General features: G+C 32.3%; 1 protein-coding gene across 1 annotated transcript in view; it reads right to left on the bottom strand.

Annotated features, from left to right (window-relative positions):
- LOC118190614 (KICSTOR complex protein ITFG2-like) overlaps positions 1-18,466 on the bottom strand; it is an 84,023-nt gene that overhangs the window by 50,396 nt on the left and 15,161 nt on the right. The window contains exons 2-5 of the mRNA XM_085819955.1: positions 17,913-18,008; positions 14,664-14,705; positions 13,231-13,299; positions 1,752-1,833 (exon numbers count right to left, since the gene is read on the bottom strand). Of these exons, the coding sequence (XP_085676081.1) occupies positions 1,752-1,833; positions 13,231-13,299; positions 14,664-14,705; positions 17,913-18,008 (289 nt within the window). The remainder of the gene's footprint in view (positions 1-1,751; positions 1,834-13,230; positions 13,300-14,663; positions 14,706-17,912; positions 18,009-18,466) is intronic.

Here is an 18,466-nt window from a genome sequence, read left to right as displayed (position 1 = left end):
TGTCTGGAATTATTTCTAGCAAGTTCAGACCCTTAAAAAAAGGTCGTTCAAAGAGCATTTATCACTTTCTCAGGCTGACGTGTAAAAGACAGGTCTGATTTTTGTAGTGGTACTGTCCTTAGTTACAGGCCGATGAGGTAAAAAATGTCCCATCTCAATATTATCAGTTACCTTTTCAATTATATTCAATTTTTCCCATTTCTGGAAAATCGTAGTATATATATTCTTCTAAAAATGCTTTATCTTGTGCTCGCTGGCACATCCTTTTATGCTGCTTCCAAGGTAAATTTTTGTCGGCAAATCTGCCATATCAAATTTAAAAGGTAAACAAAATTCATATCTACCATCCGAATGAATTTTCACATTATTTTTAAACTCTTCCAAAACTCCAGAATATTCTAAATTCTTTCTATCATTTTCAATCGGATCTGAAATAACTATGGATTCTAAAGACCATAAATCTTTTATCGAATAATTACTAACAGACAATGAAATTGCATTCAAAATAGTATCATCATTGCTATCTCCAAATGACTCATGCTTCCCAGTTAACACATGTCCCAAAGTCTCAATCAAAAATAACCCTGATTCCAACTGAACAGATTTATTAGTAAATAAAGCACTGACAATATCTGCTCCCAAAAGCAGACAAATCTCAAGACCACAGGAACCCAAATCAGACAAACTGACGCCTCTATCTTTTAGTTCATTAAGAATTTTACTACCCTTCACTTTTGGCACTGTGCCACAAATTTTGCTCTCTGATAGTGCTTCGATTTGAAAGGAGAAAGTTTCATCTAGTGCCAAAGTGCACAAATTATAAACATCATGAATCTTATAAACATGTTTGCGTTTCTTTTCCCCCCGAATAACGAATGCTTCAATTTAATTTTCCTTATCGGTTTTAAATTTAAATTCTCTACTAATTTTTTACTGACATATGAATGCTGAGAAGCTGTATCCAATAATGTTTTGACTATTTGTATCCAATAATGTCAGACTATTAATGGTTTGTCATCCATATTCAGCTGATGATATCTTGTCTATTAATATAAACTTTTTTTAAGGTAGAATCCCTAACTTTGAAAATAGCCGACTGCTTCCATTTCTGTAAAAGATAGGTCCCAAATTTTAATCATTCATTTTTTCTTCCCCAAAATGCAGGTAAAAATCACAGCAATAACAGTTAACTGATGCCATTTTTCATGAAAACAAAAATGGCTCATCGAGAATCAGTCAGAGTTACATCAAACAGGAGTGTGTTGCAACATCTAACTGACCCATGTTCTTCAGGAGCTGTGTTCTTCAATGACATTTTCAAAGTCTAAATTTACATATTATAATGCTTCATGCATTCTAGTTATACAACTGCACAAAACTGCATTGTTCTATATGCACATTTCAAAGACTATGCTAAAGATTTTAAAGAATTCACTTCAAATTAATAGTTCCTTTCCATTTTGTTACTTATATTTCTAAAAATATGCAGAAAAGAATTAATTTTAATCATGTGCAAATATTTAAATTTAATCATATCAAGTTCTTCCATTTTGAATCATTTTTAACTTATACTATGTACTATTATACACCTTATGTACCAGGTATCTGTAATTTGCGAAAATAAACATGCTCACGAGTAATTTATGAAAAATGCAGATATTTAAAAGCAGATGAAGACAAATATGTGGACTAATGGATCATAAAAGTAATAAAAATCCACTTCAAAACTGTACCTTGACAAAATTACTCACCTACATCAGCGAGAAGAGCAACTTTGGTGTTGGCAGGCAATCGTTGTGTATGGAATAGCTGCAAGCTCTGCTTCTCATTATCCTGTATAAAGGGGAAAATACATATGCATTTATTCCACAAACAAATATTATCTTCTTTTTTACTACAAAGTCGAACTTTGTCTTTAATTAAATCATGGTCTAGTATTTGTTTTTCACACAGACACTTTAAATTTTTTGCTATGTTAGAAGCTTATTAATTTTAATGAATTAACATATATTGCAGTGTGCTGCTGTTAGTTAATTGGGACAAAGCAATTTTTTTATAATTTATGTACACACCTTTAAATATAATGATAATAATGAAATTAATAGGAAATATGCCCTCCTTTAGCAAAAAATGACTTCTAGAACGAGCTTAGGGATTGACTCTACTAGTCTTGAGAACATATTTTTTGCTTCTTTATCATGCAATCACATTTTTGTAACACTCTTAATCATGCACTCTTTTATCATACAACCCATTTATCAATTTTTACTAAGATATCCCTTCAGAATGTGCCACAAGTTTTTCAAATAGTAAGTTCGGTGAATTTCCAGTCCAGTCTAGTGGCAATATTTTTATTTTCCAACATTAACCTTCTGACAGATTTTGAATTGTCGCATAGAGCCAAGTCATGTAGAAATGTCCCTACAAAGGTTTTCAAGAATGGCAATACTCCTACATTTCCAAATTTCTATATACTTCAATGAATCCATCATTCTATCAATAGGAACTAAACTTCTAGTGTCATTTGCAGTGTGTGGGGGGGAAACAAAACATTTGTTTTGAGGGTATTTTACAGTTTGTTGTATATGTTAAGGTCTTATTGATTCATCCTTTCTTTGTCTAACACTGTTAAATATATAACCATGAACAAATAAATAAGTCTCATCACAAAAATGATCGTTTTCCAGTCACAATTAAAGATTTATACAGTCAAAAGTCGTTAATCCGGACTCGTCGGGACTTCGGCGATTCCGGATTATCGATTTTTCCGGATTATAGATAATCAGTTTAAATCTCGTAAGATGGCATGCAGAAATTCTAAAATTAAAAATATGAAACCGTAATTTATGAAATAAAGAACAATTATGATCTAAACGGTATCAAAATTTGCAAAAAGAAAAAGCTTAATATTTATTTGTTTACTTTATTAAACATTTCTTTCAATGTAAGTTGTTTAAGTTTTGCTTCGTTTCATGTGATAATACTTTCCCTTTAATTCTATTAAACAGACATAATTTCTTGTTCAGTTACAAAGTTCCGCCGTTCAAGTCCTATAATTGCTGTGTCAAGAACACCGACTAATTTGCCAATCGAAATTTTTTTGTTTTCAATAACCTCTGTCACGTTTCTTCGCTATCGGAAGCGAATTATAATGACGAGGAACTTGTTTTAAATCACATCAAAGACAGAGCATATCGAGATGAAATACTACATTTGGTAAGGAATTATAAGCCAAATAAAATAAAAACATCTGCGCTGAAGATAAGGATAGTGCTGACAAATCAACTTCAAATTCATTACGCGCCCGCCGCCGAGCAGCGTGAAATTGATAAACAGATTTCGGATTTCAAAACATACTTTCGATTTAGATCCTTTACATATTAACAAATATATATCGGAAATTCTATTTGATATAATCGAAAGTTTAAGCTTTCCTTTATAAAATTGCTCTTACAGTCTGCAAAAAATAATAAGCCGGATGCAATTCGAAAATTAAGGAACAACGCAATCATCAACATTAACTGAAATAGATAATTAGATAATTTTAGCTTATACGTCCATTATACATAAAATGCGCACGCTAAAACGTATTCTGCACTTGCGCACACTCATATGCGCAGTCGTAAAAGGTCTTACGCGCACGCGTGAACGCCTCTGCGCATGTGTCAACGCGGCGCATGCGCAGAAAGTTTTTAGTTTTGATGTCCGGATTATAGATCATTCCGAATTATGGGTGTCCGAATTAACGACTTTTGACTGTATAAACATAATTATCTGAATTAAGAGATTTAAATTTCATAGATTTTAATTTTTCATCCAACTTTTTGTACCACTGACGTCCTGACTGTTTCAGACCGTATAAGGATCTCTTTAAAAGACACACTTTATCTGAATTAGTTTCATCGCGAAAACCTTGGAGAATTTCCATGTAGATTTCTACATCTAAATTTCCATTTGCATAGGCCATTACAAAATCTAATTGGTAACCTTTGAGATTGTGTTCTACTGCATAGGCTAAAACTGTTCTTATGGAACTTAATCTAGTAACAGGGGAAAAGTTTTCAGTGAAAACGAGACCAGAGATTTGAGCGCACTTTTTAGCAACTAGCCTAGCTTTGTATTTTTCGATAGTGCCGTTGTGATTTTATTTTAATTTAAGAACCCATTTACTACCAATAACTTTCTTGTTTTCAGGTCTTTTTACTAATTTCCAAGCCTTTTCTTGAACAAGTGAGTTATATTCTAACAGCATGGCATTATGCCAATACAGTCAAAAGTCGTTAATTCGGACACCCATAATTCGGAATGATCTATAATCCGGACTTCAAAACTAAAAACTTTCTGCGCATGCGCCGCGTTGACACATGCGCAGAGGCGTTCACGCGTGCGCGTAAGACCTTTTACGACTGCGCATATGAGTGTGCGCAAGTGCAGAATACGTTTTAGCGTGCGCATTTTATGTATAATGGACGTATAAGCTAAAATTATCTAATTATCTATTTCAGTTAATGTTGATGATTGCGTTGTTCCTTAATTTTCGAATTGCATCCGGCTTATTATTTTTTGCAGACTGTAAGAGCAATTTTATAAAGGTAAGCTTAAACTTTCGATTATATCAAATAGAATTTCCGATATATATTTGTTAATATGTAAAGGATCTAAAGCGAAAGTATGTTTTGAAATCCGAAATCTGTTTATCAATTTCACGCTGCTCGGCGGCGGGCGCGTAATGAATTGGAAGTTGATTTGTCAGCACTATCCTTATCTTCAGCGCAGATGTTTTTATTTTATTTGGCTTATAATTCCTTACCAAATGTAGTATTTCATCTCGATATGCTCCGTCTTTGATATGATTTAAAACAAGTTCCTCGTCATTATAATTCGCTTCCGATAGCGAAGAAACGTGACAGAGGTTATTGAAAACAAAAAAATTTCGATTGGCAAATTAGTCGGTGTTCTTGACACAGCAATTATAGGACTTGAACGGCGGAACTTTGTAACTGAACAAGAAATTATGTCTGTTTAATAGAATTAAAGAGAAAGTATTATCACATGAAACGAAGCAAAACTTAAACAACTTACATTGAAAGAAATGTTTAATAAAGTAAACAAATAAATATTAAGCTTTTTCTTTTTGCAAATTTTGATACCGTTTAGGTCATAATTGTTCTTTATTTCATAAATTACGGTTTCATATTTTTAATTTTAGAATTTCTGCATGCCATCTTACGAGATTTAAACTGATTATCTATAATCCGGAAAAATCGATAATCCGGAATCGCCGAAGTCCCGACGAGTCCGGATTAACGACTTTTGACTGTATTAAAAAGATGCCTAAAAGTGAAACTATTATAATCGTTTATGTAGACGATCTTATCGTTTTCACCGATTCTAAGCAAACGCATGAAACAATTCACGATAGTTTAGCTTTTGCTTTCAAAATGAAAGACTTGGGGAAATTACATTATTGCTTAGGCATAGAATTTTACCAAAATGAGAATTCAATTAAATTTTCTCAAAAGAAATACGTTGATGATATTTTAAATCGGTATAATATGCAAAATGCTAAATCCGTGTCTTCACCTACAGATAACAGCAAAAAATTATCAAAAGAGATGAGTCCTAAAGACGAAAACGAAATCGCTGACATGAAAAATGTACCATTTAGAAATCTGATCGGATCACTAATGTACCTTTCAGTAGCTACTAGACCAGATATCCCATATGCCGTGAATTTCTTAATTTAACAACAATCCAGGAAAAGAACACTGGCATGCTGCGAAAAGAATACTTCAATATCTAAAGGGAACACAAGATCAAGGACTAATTTATACGAAAACAGGAAAACCACTCATCGCCTTTGTGGATGTAGATTGGGCATCAAATGTCGATGATAGAAAATCCTACACTGGTTTTGTATATATATTAAGTGGTTCAGCCATAAACTGGGAATCACGAAAACAACGCAGTGTAGCTCTATCTTCAACGGAGGCGGAATATATGGCTCTGTCTGAGGCCGCCAAAGAAACCGTCTACCTACGTCGTTTCCTGATGGAGCTGGGTTACAACATAGAACGCCCAACAACAATATACTGCGACAATCAAGGAGCTCAGAAAATTACGAAGAACTCAGTGTTTCACTTCCGTACAAAGCACATAGATTCGCCATCATTTTGTGCGTGAAGTATATGCACGCGGTGAATTAGATGTGCAGTACATACCTACCAGTGAAATGGGAGCTGATGTGTTAACCAAACCCCTGACTCCCGTTAAACATCAAAACTGTTGTACAATTATAGGATTGAATACTGTTTAATATGTATTTTGTTTTACTTTTCAGGAATAGGAGAATTGACGTCGAAAGGGGATATGTTGGCAACTGCCGTTGATTCCCTTAGCGCATGCACATGATAAGCAAGTTCTCTGCTGCATAATACTAATGCTTAGTTAATATGCAGTTAGCCAAAGTCAATGGTGAGTATTGCATGTAAGCGAGACGTGCAAAGCGCTGTGTAATATCATGTTTCTACTCTGCTGTTCAACGTCTTCATAGTTTAAATAAATGTTTGTCATGTATATAGAAGACGTCATTTTATTCTTCACAAAAGCATCAACATATTTCTATAAATTTGCCACCGAATCAAAGATCTACAATCGTACTCTTCGTTTAAATATGAAAAAAGCAGCAGCGAAAACACATGCGAAGCCATTGTCTACTTAGTATGTCAACTGCACAACCCTGATTGAAGACGCAGCAACACTTTTTCGAGCGCTTTCGACAATTTTCGTACTCTGAGAATATAGGATGTTGAACAGACCTGTTTTTCACTAGCAGCAACATCTGGCGGCCCACAACTTAGAATAACCGTCCAGAAGTGAGAAGTCCATGCTGCACATTTAAAGAATAATTATCAGTACTAACAGACAATAGATCTTTTTTAAGATCTTTGCTAGTTTCTGTTAGATTAATAATGCTATTTTGGAGTAGGAATCAGTCAGATTTTGGGGTTAATTCCCTTTACCTTCCACATTTACCCTTCCTTTTTGGAGAAGATGATTGTAGTTTCATTGTGTTTCCTCAGAATTTGAGAAATGCTAGATTTTTCAACACTAACTGCGGAAGCAATATTTCTTATGTCGAGGATATGTGACTGTTAAGTGCAATAATATCTGCTCTAAGTGCTTTATCCATTTTTTAGTACATTAAAATGAATGAATGCTAAATATATTTAAAAAGTATGCAAAAGTAACTTCTTTTTCTCTCAGAAACAAACTTCAATAACCCTAATTTACTGTCGAAACCACCTCTAAGTAGTTGAGAGCATGCATCCAGACTACTTTAAAGCAGATAAAACTACTTTAAAGGCCCATCTACACGAAGCGGTTTTCTTGGCCGACTTTCTAGTATAGCAACAATTTTAAGGATCTGCGCATGCGCCAAAACTCGGGCATGTTCTCTGCTGCGATTTCAGATGTGTTCACTGCTCACTAGCGTACCATAAAATCAGAGTCTCTAGCCAATAAGATTGCTTTGAGTGATCATGTGCTTTTCTCCTCATTTGGAATAATAAACATGGCTGCATTTCGTTGGAGCAAAACTCAAATTTTTAATGTTGTGTTGTGGGACACAAGTAATGTAAATTTTAAAAATAAAAAATTAAGGGGTTCTCTTATTTTGGTAAGCTTTGTCTTCCCCATTACTTTATATATTCAAATGTTTTCTATTCGGAGTGAAAATTATTTTAACCCCCCCCCCAAGAAAAGTTCCAAAAACTATTAATGATGCCATGTCATGGATACTAGATGAAAATACTCAGAAACTACTTGAAACTGTGGGCGCACTAATTGAAAAAATTCAGAGCGCAAAATCTCCAGTCGAGAAATTATGGGCCGATTTAAAGCAGTGCAGAGACTCACAGACTTTGCCGGAAATTGGAGTTAATCACGTGACAAACTACATAGCTTTTCAGACACCTCCTACACGAGCGATCATAGCCCAGTGGTAAAGAGCAGAGCAAGTTTTCTCTGTACGACATCGTGAGTTTGATCCCCTACATTATTTTGGACTTTCTGCACCTGCAAGGACTTTTTAATTTTGTTTCTCAATCATTAAATTCGAACTGCATGACTTAAAAGTCACTTTTTATTTTTTCGCCTATGGGTGTGGTGTTTATTGAATTTTAACGCCTTTCTTTTTATTTTTCAAATGGCCGTTGGCATGTATTATAGATCTACTGGAGAAAACTTCAGTAGTTGCGTACCAGCTCAAAAGAAGTCACAAGTCACAAACTCAGTTTTGTGTTAATTGAGTTTTGTGAAAATAAATTATAGCCCAATTTAATACAATATTGCTAAATTTTATTAGCTGATTAACTGATAGAGTCATATGATCATAGTTTTCAGACTATATTAGTTATTTAATTATGCTGGTTTTAGTTTTTTAATATTTAATAAATATACTACTTTTCACTTTTATGATATTTCTTATTTGAACTTTTTGCACTGAAATTACACTGTTGCTTTATAATGTAGTAATCTTTATTCCTTTTTACTACTTTTTACTCATGCTGGTTTGATTTTCATGACATATTGTCTATTTATTCATTAACAAATGTTTTGATTTAAAGCACAGTAGTTACTTATTTTTTCTGAAACATGGTTATTTTATTATTTCAAGATTTAAGTGCACAAATAAGAGTGCCAGAAAATGAAATTTAAAAATAAATAACTAAATAAAATAAAATAAAGTATAATCTGTGTACTCAGTACACAGAGGAAAAGCATATTTTTTTTTTAAATACGCAACTCCTGGAGCAGGGCATTACAAAGGCACCATGAACTTCTCGTCGTTTGACCCAATTTCTGGTCCAAACGCATTTCCTTTTTTTTTTTTTTCTTTCTGTAGCAATAGCTATGTTCAAAATTGCAGCTGTATCTACAGTAGCCATTTAAAGTAAAATAGTTATTCATTATTTTGACTATTTGACAACACCGTAAGCTTTGTTTACAAACTGTAGACAGTGTGACGCTATAGAAGCGGGAACACTCCCTTTCACAGTGATTGGTTAAGCGAGTTCCTGTACTAACGAGCAAATCCTTCCGTGTGAACAGGCGAGCTATCTCAGATATTGTCAGCCAGCTAAGTCGGCCGAGGAAATCGCTACGTGTAGATGGACCTTAAGAGATCTGATGATGCCATCTAACCACCAACTTAAAATCCTATGAAAAAAATCACTTTGTCCCAATTAATTTGACCACTATAGTACTTCAGTATACATGTGCTTTGAAATATATTGACGATATATTGCTACTCCGCATACAAACAGCATTTATATAGCTTTTGGTCTCCTGTTGAGAACATTCTGGGCCAAACCAGTAAGAATTTGTTCTAAAATGTTCTCCATCTGTCTATGGCATATCGTCGATTTTGTCACCAAATGGGCGATTTTGTGCCAAATATGGAAACCCTGGCTTCCCTTGCCATTTTCTGGGAACCCTGTCTTGCAGGGAAGCTGTCTTACCACGGTTGGGCAGTTCGTAACAGTAAACATTAGTTTTGATTTCCCGTGCATTTGAAAAACAGCTCAAAATTAAACGACTAGGTTGAAGAGTTCGCCTGCTAGGCAGATGGAATATGTGCTCGACATAACGTTCATGTAGCCCGGCATGAACTACTATATTTATTAACAATAGGTTATATAAGCCAGAATTGTCCTAACGATTCAAGAGGTGCTTTCGAGAATTTTCAATGAAGTGCATAAACTTCGTTATCTATGATTGAAATTATTGGTATGATTTGAGAGACAGTTTTGATAATGTTCAATGATGCACAGCGTACTGATTACTAAAAAATTCTAGCAGATTCTGTTGGATGTTACATTGAAATACTGTAACAGTCAAGGCCATCATGAGAGATACTGATTATTCAAACACCACTGAAATTGCAATCATATATATATTTTTGGTGAATTCTTCTAAACTGGGCATCAGTAAAAGTAATAGTTTTGGATAAAAATGTTTGACTGTTTCTTAGGTTAGGATCTAAAGATTCTCAATTTGTTGGTCCTTATATTAATCATATGGAGAAATAAATTTACTTTTAAAGCAAAAGCCCAAATAAGTTAATAGCTTATTTTTAAATAAAAATTCTTTCTTGAATAACAGTTTCTCTGGAGTGCACACTGATGTGTATCATTTTATTCATCCTTTCTAAAAGGACTGCTCATGAGTTAAAAAACACTCAATTTTCTTTTAAATAATGATTAGTAATTTACTCAACAAATTTTTTTAATGTAATTGTGCACCAATGAATATGTTTCCAATTCATTTTACTTCTACTAAAATAAAACAACAATAATTATAAACAGACAGGTATAAAGGAAATCAGAAGAAAATATCTGGTTTCTCTACCTGAAGAAAAAATGCTTAGTTGCCTAGTACACAACAGTTACAAATTTTTATTTTCTTGGGACTTGAGATGATGAACACAAAACAGTAGATATAAGCTGTACTTATTCATATTTATATGTACTCATGTTAACCCATTAACCGCCAAAACTATAAAGAATGTTTCTTTTCTCATGAAAATAATAACAAATATTAAATTAAGGATTTATAACATAAATTTACATTGAAAATTAAAAAAATGCTCTTACCTGTGGAAAAAGCGAGTGTTGCATTTGCACAACATCAGCAGAATAAAACTACAGATGTTGAGTGAGTGGGATTGTACTCGTGCGATGCTTCTTTTGAGTGGAACGCAGGATTACTTTTTAGCTGTATAACGTTTTATAAATCTACAAATCACTTTACGTGTAATTAATTTAATATTAAAATATACATTGTATTTCTTTTACAAATAAAGAAGAAAGATTCAAGCATGAAAAGCTTGATTACAACCATGATGTAAAGCTGCATTACATACTTTGCATCTATAAACAGTCTGGCTATGGTACTCTTTACAACAAAGTCTTTTGTTATCAACGGACTTTACAATAAAATGTCTACCATCTCCATGCAATGGTTTGTGAATGCTGAATTTACCAGGTCTTCCTAATGCTGATCTATTTCTGGCTAATTTTACACTCTCAATAGGAGTTTTCAAAAGGAATAATGCATTTTCGTGTCTGAAATCTAACAGAGACTTTATATTTCCAGTAGTAAAAAGTGGTGATATTTACTAAATACGGTCTCACCTCATATAATTTATCAGTATTGTCAAATGCAAATTACGCTTAATATTCCTGTACTGCAAACGTGATATCGATTCTCGTACAACAGGAACAGAAATGTCCTTATCAAAAGACCAATACATTTTTTCTTGAGATAAAGAATGATATCCTGTAAGCAATAATATTCCAATAAATCTTCTCATATAGGCTTCAGATGCAATAAATTCTGGGCCTTTTTTTTTTTTTTTTTTTTTTTTTGCTCAGCATATATATTTGTTTGTTCAACGAGAAGAGAGTAAATGTCTAAACCAAAAAGAAAATCGAAAATCTGTGCACTAGTTTTACCTTGTATCCTGTCTTTTATAATTTCCCTTCTATCTCTCTTCATTTTCTTCCTGAGACATAACTAATTCCTTTTTTATCCACTTCAAGATTTCAGTATTTTGCTTTTTAAACTTTTTAGTATAACTGCTTTTAGAAGGCTTATACTTACTTCTCACGTGAATTTCAACTTCCCCAGCAATATCATTTGGTTAAATATCATTATCATTATTCAAAACATTGCCATTCCTTTCTTTTTCGTCACTAGCTTCTGCAATTTCTGGGGAAACAACAAAATAAGTTTCATTCTGTTCATTATTAACATTATCATCATCTGTTTCTTCATCAAAAAATCTTTGTAGGGCTTCTTCTAATGTAAGATACCTTGTTCTAGGCATTTTTAAACAACCAGAACATCGAAAGGAATGAGTAAAAAAGGAGATTGACTACCCGTTTCCTACTGACATTGCGTCAGCGCAACACCTGTTTTCTCTTCCTTCCCAACACAAATATAAACATCTGACTGATGTAATGTTCTGATAAATGGTGACCTTGACTAAAAATAGATCACTCATAAAGACGGCGATACTTTCGTCAAATATTTTCAGCAAAAATACCGGTCGAAAATTTTGCTTAAAGTATGAGATTAATTATTATAAACAAAATGATTGTTGAAGGCAAATATTTTTTTACAGAAATAATCTTCATAATATTCCCTACCCAAAATCATCTGCTGGTATAAAATATCTTAGGTAGTTATATTTATATACGCATTTATTTTGACCGTTGTGTCAATGCAACACCAGCAGCTAATGGGTTAATCACCTATTCATTAATTTACTGCAAAAGTTTCTTTATATTCAAAACCTGACTCATTATTTTTAAAGCAATATAAATTCGGATTTGCGGCTCTTGAACTTTCATAAAATCAATCATGCAGTTCCCATCATTTTGAAGTTTGGCCATCCCTGGTATATATTACGTTTAGTACTTTATTTATATTTGCAATTAGAATGTACATATGTTTTATATAGTTATGTATCTGCATAAATGCTATATGTTAATTAATGCTCTCTCCTGCTAAATGTTAATAAGATTATAGCATTAAAATTTTCTGTTTTGTATCAATCTGTATTATCTGTCAATTTTTGTATTAATCTGTGTTATCCAAGTTAGCCTCAGTTCGCATCAGCTCGGATAATCAGGCTTCTTCTGTACTTTATTAATATTTTTCTTTGCTAGGAACTGAAAAATTCGGCAAGGAATTTTAACATTATGGCTTTACATGTAACCTCTTAAATAACAGATTAGAACTTGAAACAATATATAGATTAATAAATGTTAGAAATGCAAAATTGCTAGAAGGATTCCTGGAATACAAGGAATTTTGGTAAGCTGTTCAGTTAAATGTACTTTTTAACATCTATACCTTTATTTTACATTTTAGTAAAATTTGAATTACTATAACATATTTAATTGATACAAATTATAATATATCCAACTGATAATTTTTATGAACATTAGCAGCATTATTATAATAGAACAATATGTTGCTTGAGAAAAGCAGTTTTTAAGATTTATTTGCACTTCATTATTTGACAAACCATCAAATGAAAAACTAGGGTTACATTACGTTTAGGGAAGAGAGAGTTTTCATAAAAATTAATCAAGCAAAACAATCCATTAAATTTAATTCTATACTAAAATTTTCAATATCAATGGATAAAATCAAACTTACCAGAGGAGAATCACTTTTCATTCCAAAAATGTGGCATAATCCCTCACCACTAATGCACACAGTGCTGTTCTAAAAAGGAAATTCAGGAAAACTTTTAGTGGAAACTAATAAAAATAACATTATATAAAAAATAGGGTACTTATGTGTTATTGCAACCACCTTAGTATAATTTGCCAAACTTTCAGAATGTTGCAAACTCTGACAACCATGCAAACATAACAGTTCTTTAATTTTAATGAACAACATAGTTATTTCTGTGCACATTCCTTTTGTCGTACTCCAAACTTTCAACTTTGTTTTGTTTTAAACTCACCATAATATTTTTTGTCTTAAACTGAATTTTAAAATGTGTGCTTTTGAACGTGAAAATAATGGAAGAAACTGTTGTAAAATTTCTCCAGGAACACAGAATTTTGTCTCAAAATCACTAAACAAAGCTACTGCTTTTCATCTCATAAACTGATTGCCATGAAACTTCCACCAGAACAAATGAAACAATGAGTTTGATTGTAAGCAGTTTATTGATTTATAGGGTTTTAATATCCAGTTTAAATGTAAAAATATAACTGTAGTAATATATTCAGGTAATTATGTATTGTCCCATCAACCTTGAATGTTGACTACCCATCAAACCATAAAAGTTGATGTAAATCCCACCAAAGTTGCATAAAATGTTCCCATAGAATTCTGAAGGAACTCATGCCTATTTGTTTAACAAAAAATCAGTATTCAGCCTACTCTCTTTCTTTCATTTTTTTTTTTTTTTTATTTGTGCTCCATAAAAAGGCTTTTGTTAATTTCTACAATTTTGTTAGGCCCTCCTACTTTACAGGAAGTTTTGTTTAGAATGTTATGAGAACAAACTTCCAGCAGGTGATTGTTCCACTCTGTTACTGTTTTACTACTCTGTTACTAGCCACATTCAACTTACCAGATCATGCACATTAATGCACATTTTTCTTTATGGTAGGATCACCTAACTTTGAAAATAATCCACTGTTGCTTGCTGTTCTGTAGAAGGTAGGTCCCAAATTTTAATTATTATTATTTTTTTAATATAAATAGTTATTTTATATCCTTGCTCATAAAAACAAAATGTGACTTATTGAAAATCAATTAAGTAACATCAATGAAAGTGCCATTTTTACAATTGTGTCGTTACATCGAACTTATCCAGAGCTGACACTAAGTCCCACTGAATGGAGGTAGTTTCACAGTCAATGAGATAATACATATGTATGTATGTATGCTCATATATAATTAATATTTTTTTGCAATTATTAGTCATCATTCTTTTTCTTCTGTAAAATCCATGAAATCACACCAAGGTGGTTGTGCTAATATGTAAGTACCAAAAACAGTTGCACTGTTAAATAAAAAATTGCAATATAAAGTATAATAGATGCTCAGAACAACTATTGAGCTTTTCTTACCTTGCCTTCATTCAAAACATCTCCTATAACCACAACCATAATCTGAAATTGAAAACACAAGAGCATTATCACCTTCTTGAAAATTATGAAGTTAAAAACAGCTAATAACTTTCAACCATGATAAGAATTAATATTGAATATAAATATAAAAATACAAATCACTTCATAATCCATGATTCAGATTATTAAAAAATTTGTAAAACTATTTTGATATAAAATATATTGGTATTTAATTGGATATTGCAAATTTTAAGTTTTTCTGGCTAATTTTACTTTTCTAAATTTTTTTTACACTTTTATGTCAACAAAAATCTGAGTAGGGAAAGAAAGATTTTAATTCTTATGTAAGGACTTTTCATGTCTCCTGCTTTGAAATACCTAATGACTCTATAAGCAGAGTACTTTTAAACAGGATAAAAATAATAATTAATGTATATAATATCTGTGTAAATAAACTTAGTAATGTACACTCCACTCCCTAAAATGGGACAGTTCTCTGACTGACAAAATTTAACTCGCATTTATCATGTCTCAAAAGTGCAACTTAGGATATATATTAGATTTATATATAGCATTGCTCTAACATATATATTTAGACACAAAATCGAACTTTTTCTGAAATGGCATACTGATTTTTTTTCCTTATTTCAATTCCTAATGCTAAAATTATGCCGCTTTATTAATATCTTCAGCTTTCGGCAGTACCTATATTTGTGAACAATTATTTTCCAAAATGAAGCATACAAAAAACAAAAATAGGACAAAGATCACTGACAAACATTTTGAAAATGTGTTACAAATTTCAACCTCGTCTACTGAACCTGATATCAATTTGCTTGTTCAACAAAAGCAAATTCATCTACTTCATTAATTTGAATCTTTATGAAATCCAAACTAAATTAAATGAAACTTTTACAAATTAATAATAAATATGTACTTATACAGTACAAAGTCTTTAATCTGGACTCGTCGGGACTTCGGCAATTCGGAATCAGGGTTTTTCTGGATTACAGATCATCAATTTAAATCTGGTAAGATTGCATGCAGAAATTATAAAATTAAAAATATGAAACTGTAATTTATGAAATAAAGAGCAATTATGATCTAAAGGGTATCAAAATTTACAAAAAAAAAAAGCTTAATATTTATTTGTTTACTTTATTAAACATTTCTTTCAATGTAAGTTGTTTAAGTTGCTTCGTTTTATGTGCTAATACTTTCTTTTTAATTCTACAAACAGACATAATTTCTTGTTCAGTTACAAAGTTCCGCTGTTCAAGACCTGTAATTGCTGTGCCGAGAATACGGACTAACTTGTCAATCGAAATTTTTTCGTTTTCACTAACCTCTCTGTCTATTTCTTTATGCCTTTATCCATTTTTTTGCAGCAATTCCACTTTTTGTTTGATGGACATCGAAACATGCTTTCGCTTTGTAGATCCTTTGGCAGCTCCAGAATCGGAAATTCTTTTTGACATAATCGAAAGCTCGAGCTTACTTTTTATAAAATTGCTCTAACAGTCTGCAAAAAATAATAAGCCGGATCCAATTAGAAGATTAAGGAACAACACAATGTGCAACATTAACTGAAATAGATCATTTTAGCCTAGCTATACCGTCTGTCATACATTAAGCACGCATGCATAAAGGTATTATATTATGCGCAGAAAGTTTGTAGCTTTGAGGTCCGGATTATGGACGTCCGGATTAAAGACTTTGTACTGTACATATCTAATTCAAACTTAAAAAATTACTAATAAAAAGAAGTTAATTAATTTTAATAAAACAACATGCAGCTAATTTTTATTTCAATTCGTTAAAAAATATTGCATGTGTGGCTCCATAATTTTTTTTTCTTTGCAATGCAGCCCTCAAACAGTCATAGTTTAGACACCCATGGTTTAGGCCAAGAATGATTCATTTGGCAAAATTCTTATTCTAAAAAACCTCATGTAAACACCCCGACTTTCTTGTATGGCTTATTAAATTCTACCCATTTTTTGCTGCACTTCCTTTAAACTTATTCTAACCAATCTTCTATCTAATTATTTAACCGAGCCCTCAAGGCAAGTTGAAAATGACATTTTGAAATTAAATATCCCAGTCAACTTTTGCTGTATGGGGAAGAGGTCAAACTTCTTATAATTTTATTTTTTCATAATGAGAATAAAACCCTCCCAAATATAAGTATAGGAACTGGAAGACCAAATTAAAAGTTTTGGAAAAAAGAATCCTTTGTTCTGTTCATACATATAGACTTCATGCAAAAAAAATAGCCAAAATGTATTCAGGAATAGTCAAAATGGATATTTGCATTAAAAATATGATACCTCAAATTTGTCTTGATCACTGAAAATGGATGAATGGAATTCGTACAGTTTAATTCAATAAATTTAATTTATTGCTGGGAAGTATTTTTTTCAGTAAAATTAACTAACTATTTAAAATATGGAGCTTCAGTGACCTACCAAAAACTAAGAGTCTGATGTTTGAGCTACAGCACAGCATAGATTTACAGCATTATAGATTTATGTTAGTAACACTCAAATATGCAAAAGCTTATCAGTGACAGCAAAATAGAATAGCAGGTAAATTCAAAATTTTGATTCAAGCTTGGCAAATCTGTGAAAAATGGTCACGACATGAAAAAACAAGAGTATTCTCACAATTGATGACCTACCCCTGTAAAGGTGATCAAAATCAAAGGAAATGAAAGCATATAAAAAATCAGCAATACATAAATAAATAAATATGAAGAAATTATACATACAAGTAAAAGCCTGACTATCCAGGTTTCAACTAACCAAAATATTTTAGAATTTTAGAAAAAAATATTTCTCCCAAAACATTTATAAATGAGAGCTTTGTAATGTTATTATACAACCTGTAACACTATTCATATGTACATCAACTTGTACCAAGGAAAACACAGTAGTCACAATTATTGGGAAACATTCTTCAAAAAGGCCCACCAGCCGCTGAGCGGTAAAGTCGCTGAACACTGGTAGTTTGGTCCGAGGTTCGAATCCCACGAACGGGCTGGCTGCATGGGAGTTTTCGTCGTTTTCCCCATGTGTAACGTGCATACGAGCCAGTTTCCCTTAGAAAGTCCTCTACGAAGGCATCCTACCTCTTAGGCAGATAGCCCTCGAGGCTTTGCCATAATCACATACACATTCTTCAAAAAATTTCTTCAGACATTGAATGCAAAAAAGACTAAAATTTATTTGAATGCAAAAACCATCGTACCATGCCCAGATTGTGTTTTTCAGCCCATGGATGGCACTGCTGTCCTTTAAAAACTGCTAAATCTCCTTGGAGATTGCCCACAACTAATTCATAATCCTGCAAATAATCAAAACTCAATTAAAAAATAATGTTGTTATATCATACAAATAATCAGAATAACACACAATAAAATGTATTAAAACATTAATGTTCACAAATTATCTATCATTTTAGCTTACATTACAATCTCTAGCATAGGGGTTCTCAATTAGGGGTTATTCTTCCCTAGAGGGAAATATCATAGTTTTCACGGGGCAAATGTGATCAGCCTGACTTCATCTACTTCCTACTGTATCATTAAAAAATAATCCAAATCTAAATAAATGAATCTTTCAAATTTTGGAAATGGACTGGGTTTATAAACTTCTAGCAATAGTGAAAGGGGTGCATGAGACAACAAAACAAGTCGAGAACCACTGTTCTAGCATGGTAGTATATTAACTAAAAGATCATACATTACAACGAATTTAACGTACAAAATTTTAGAATTTGTAGTACTATAAGGTATTTTCTCC

The sequence above is a fragment of the Stegodyphus dumicola genome, chromosome 7, assembly GCF_044657685.1.
Source record: "Stegodyphus dumicola isolate Sdum_Otavi_A_Nest chromosome 7, ASM4465768v1".
NCBI classification, from domain to species: domain Eukaryota; kingdom Metazoa; phylum Arthropoda; class Arachnida; order Araneae; family Eresidae; genus Stegodyphus; species Stegodyphus dumicola.
This window is presented reverse-complemented; position numbering and strand designations above follow the sequence as displayed.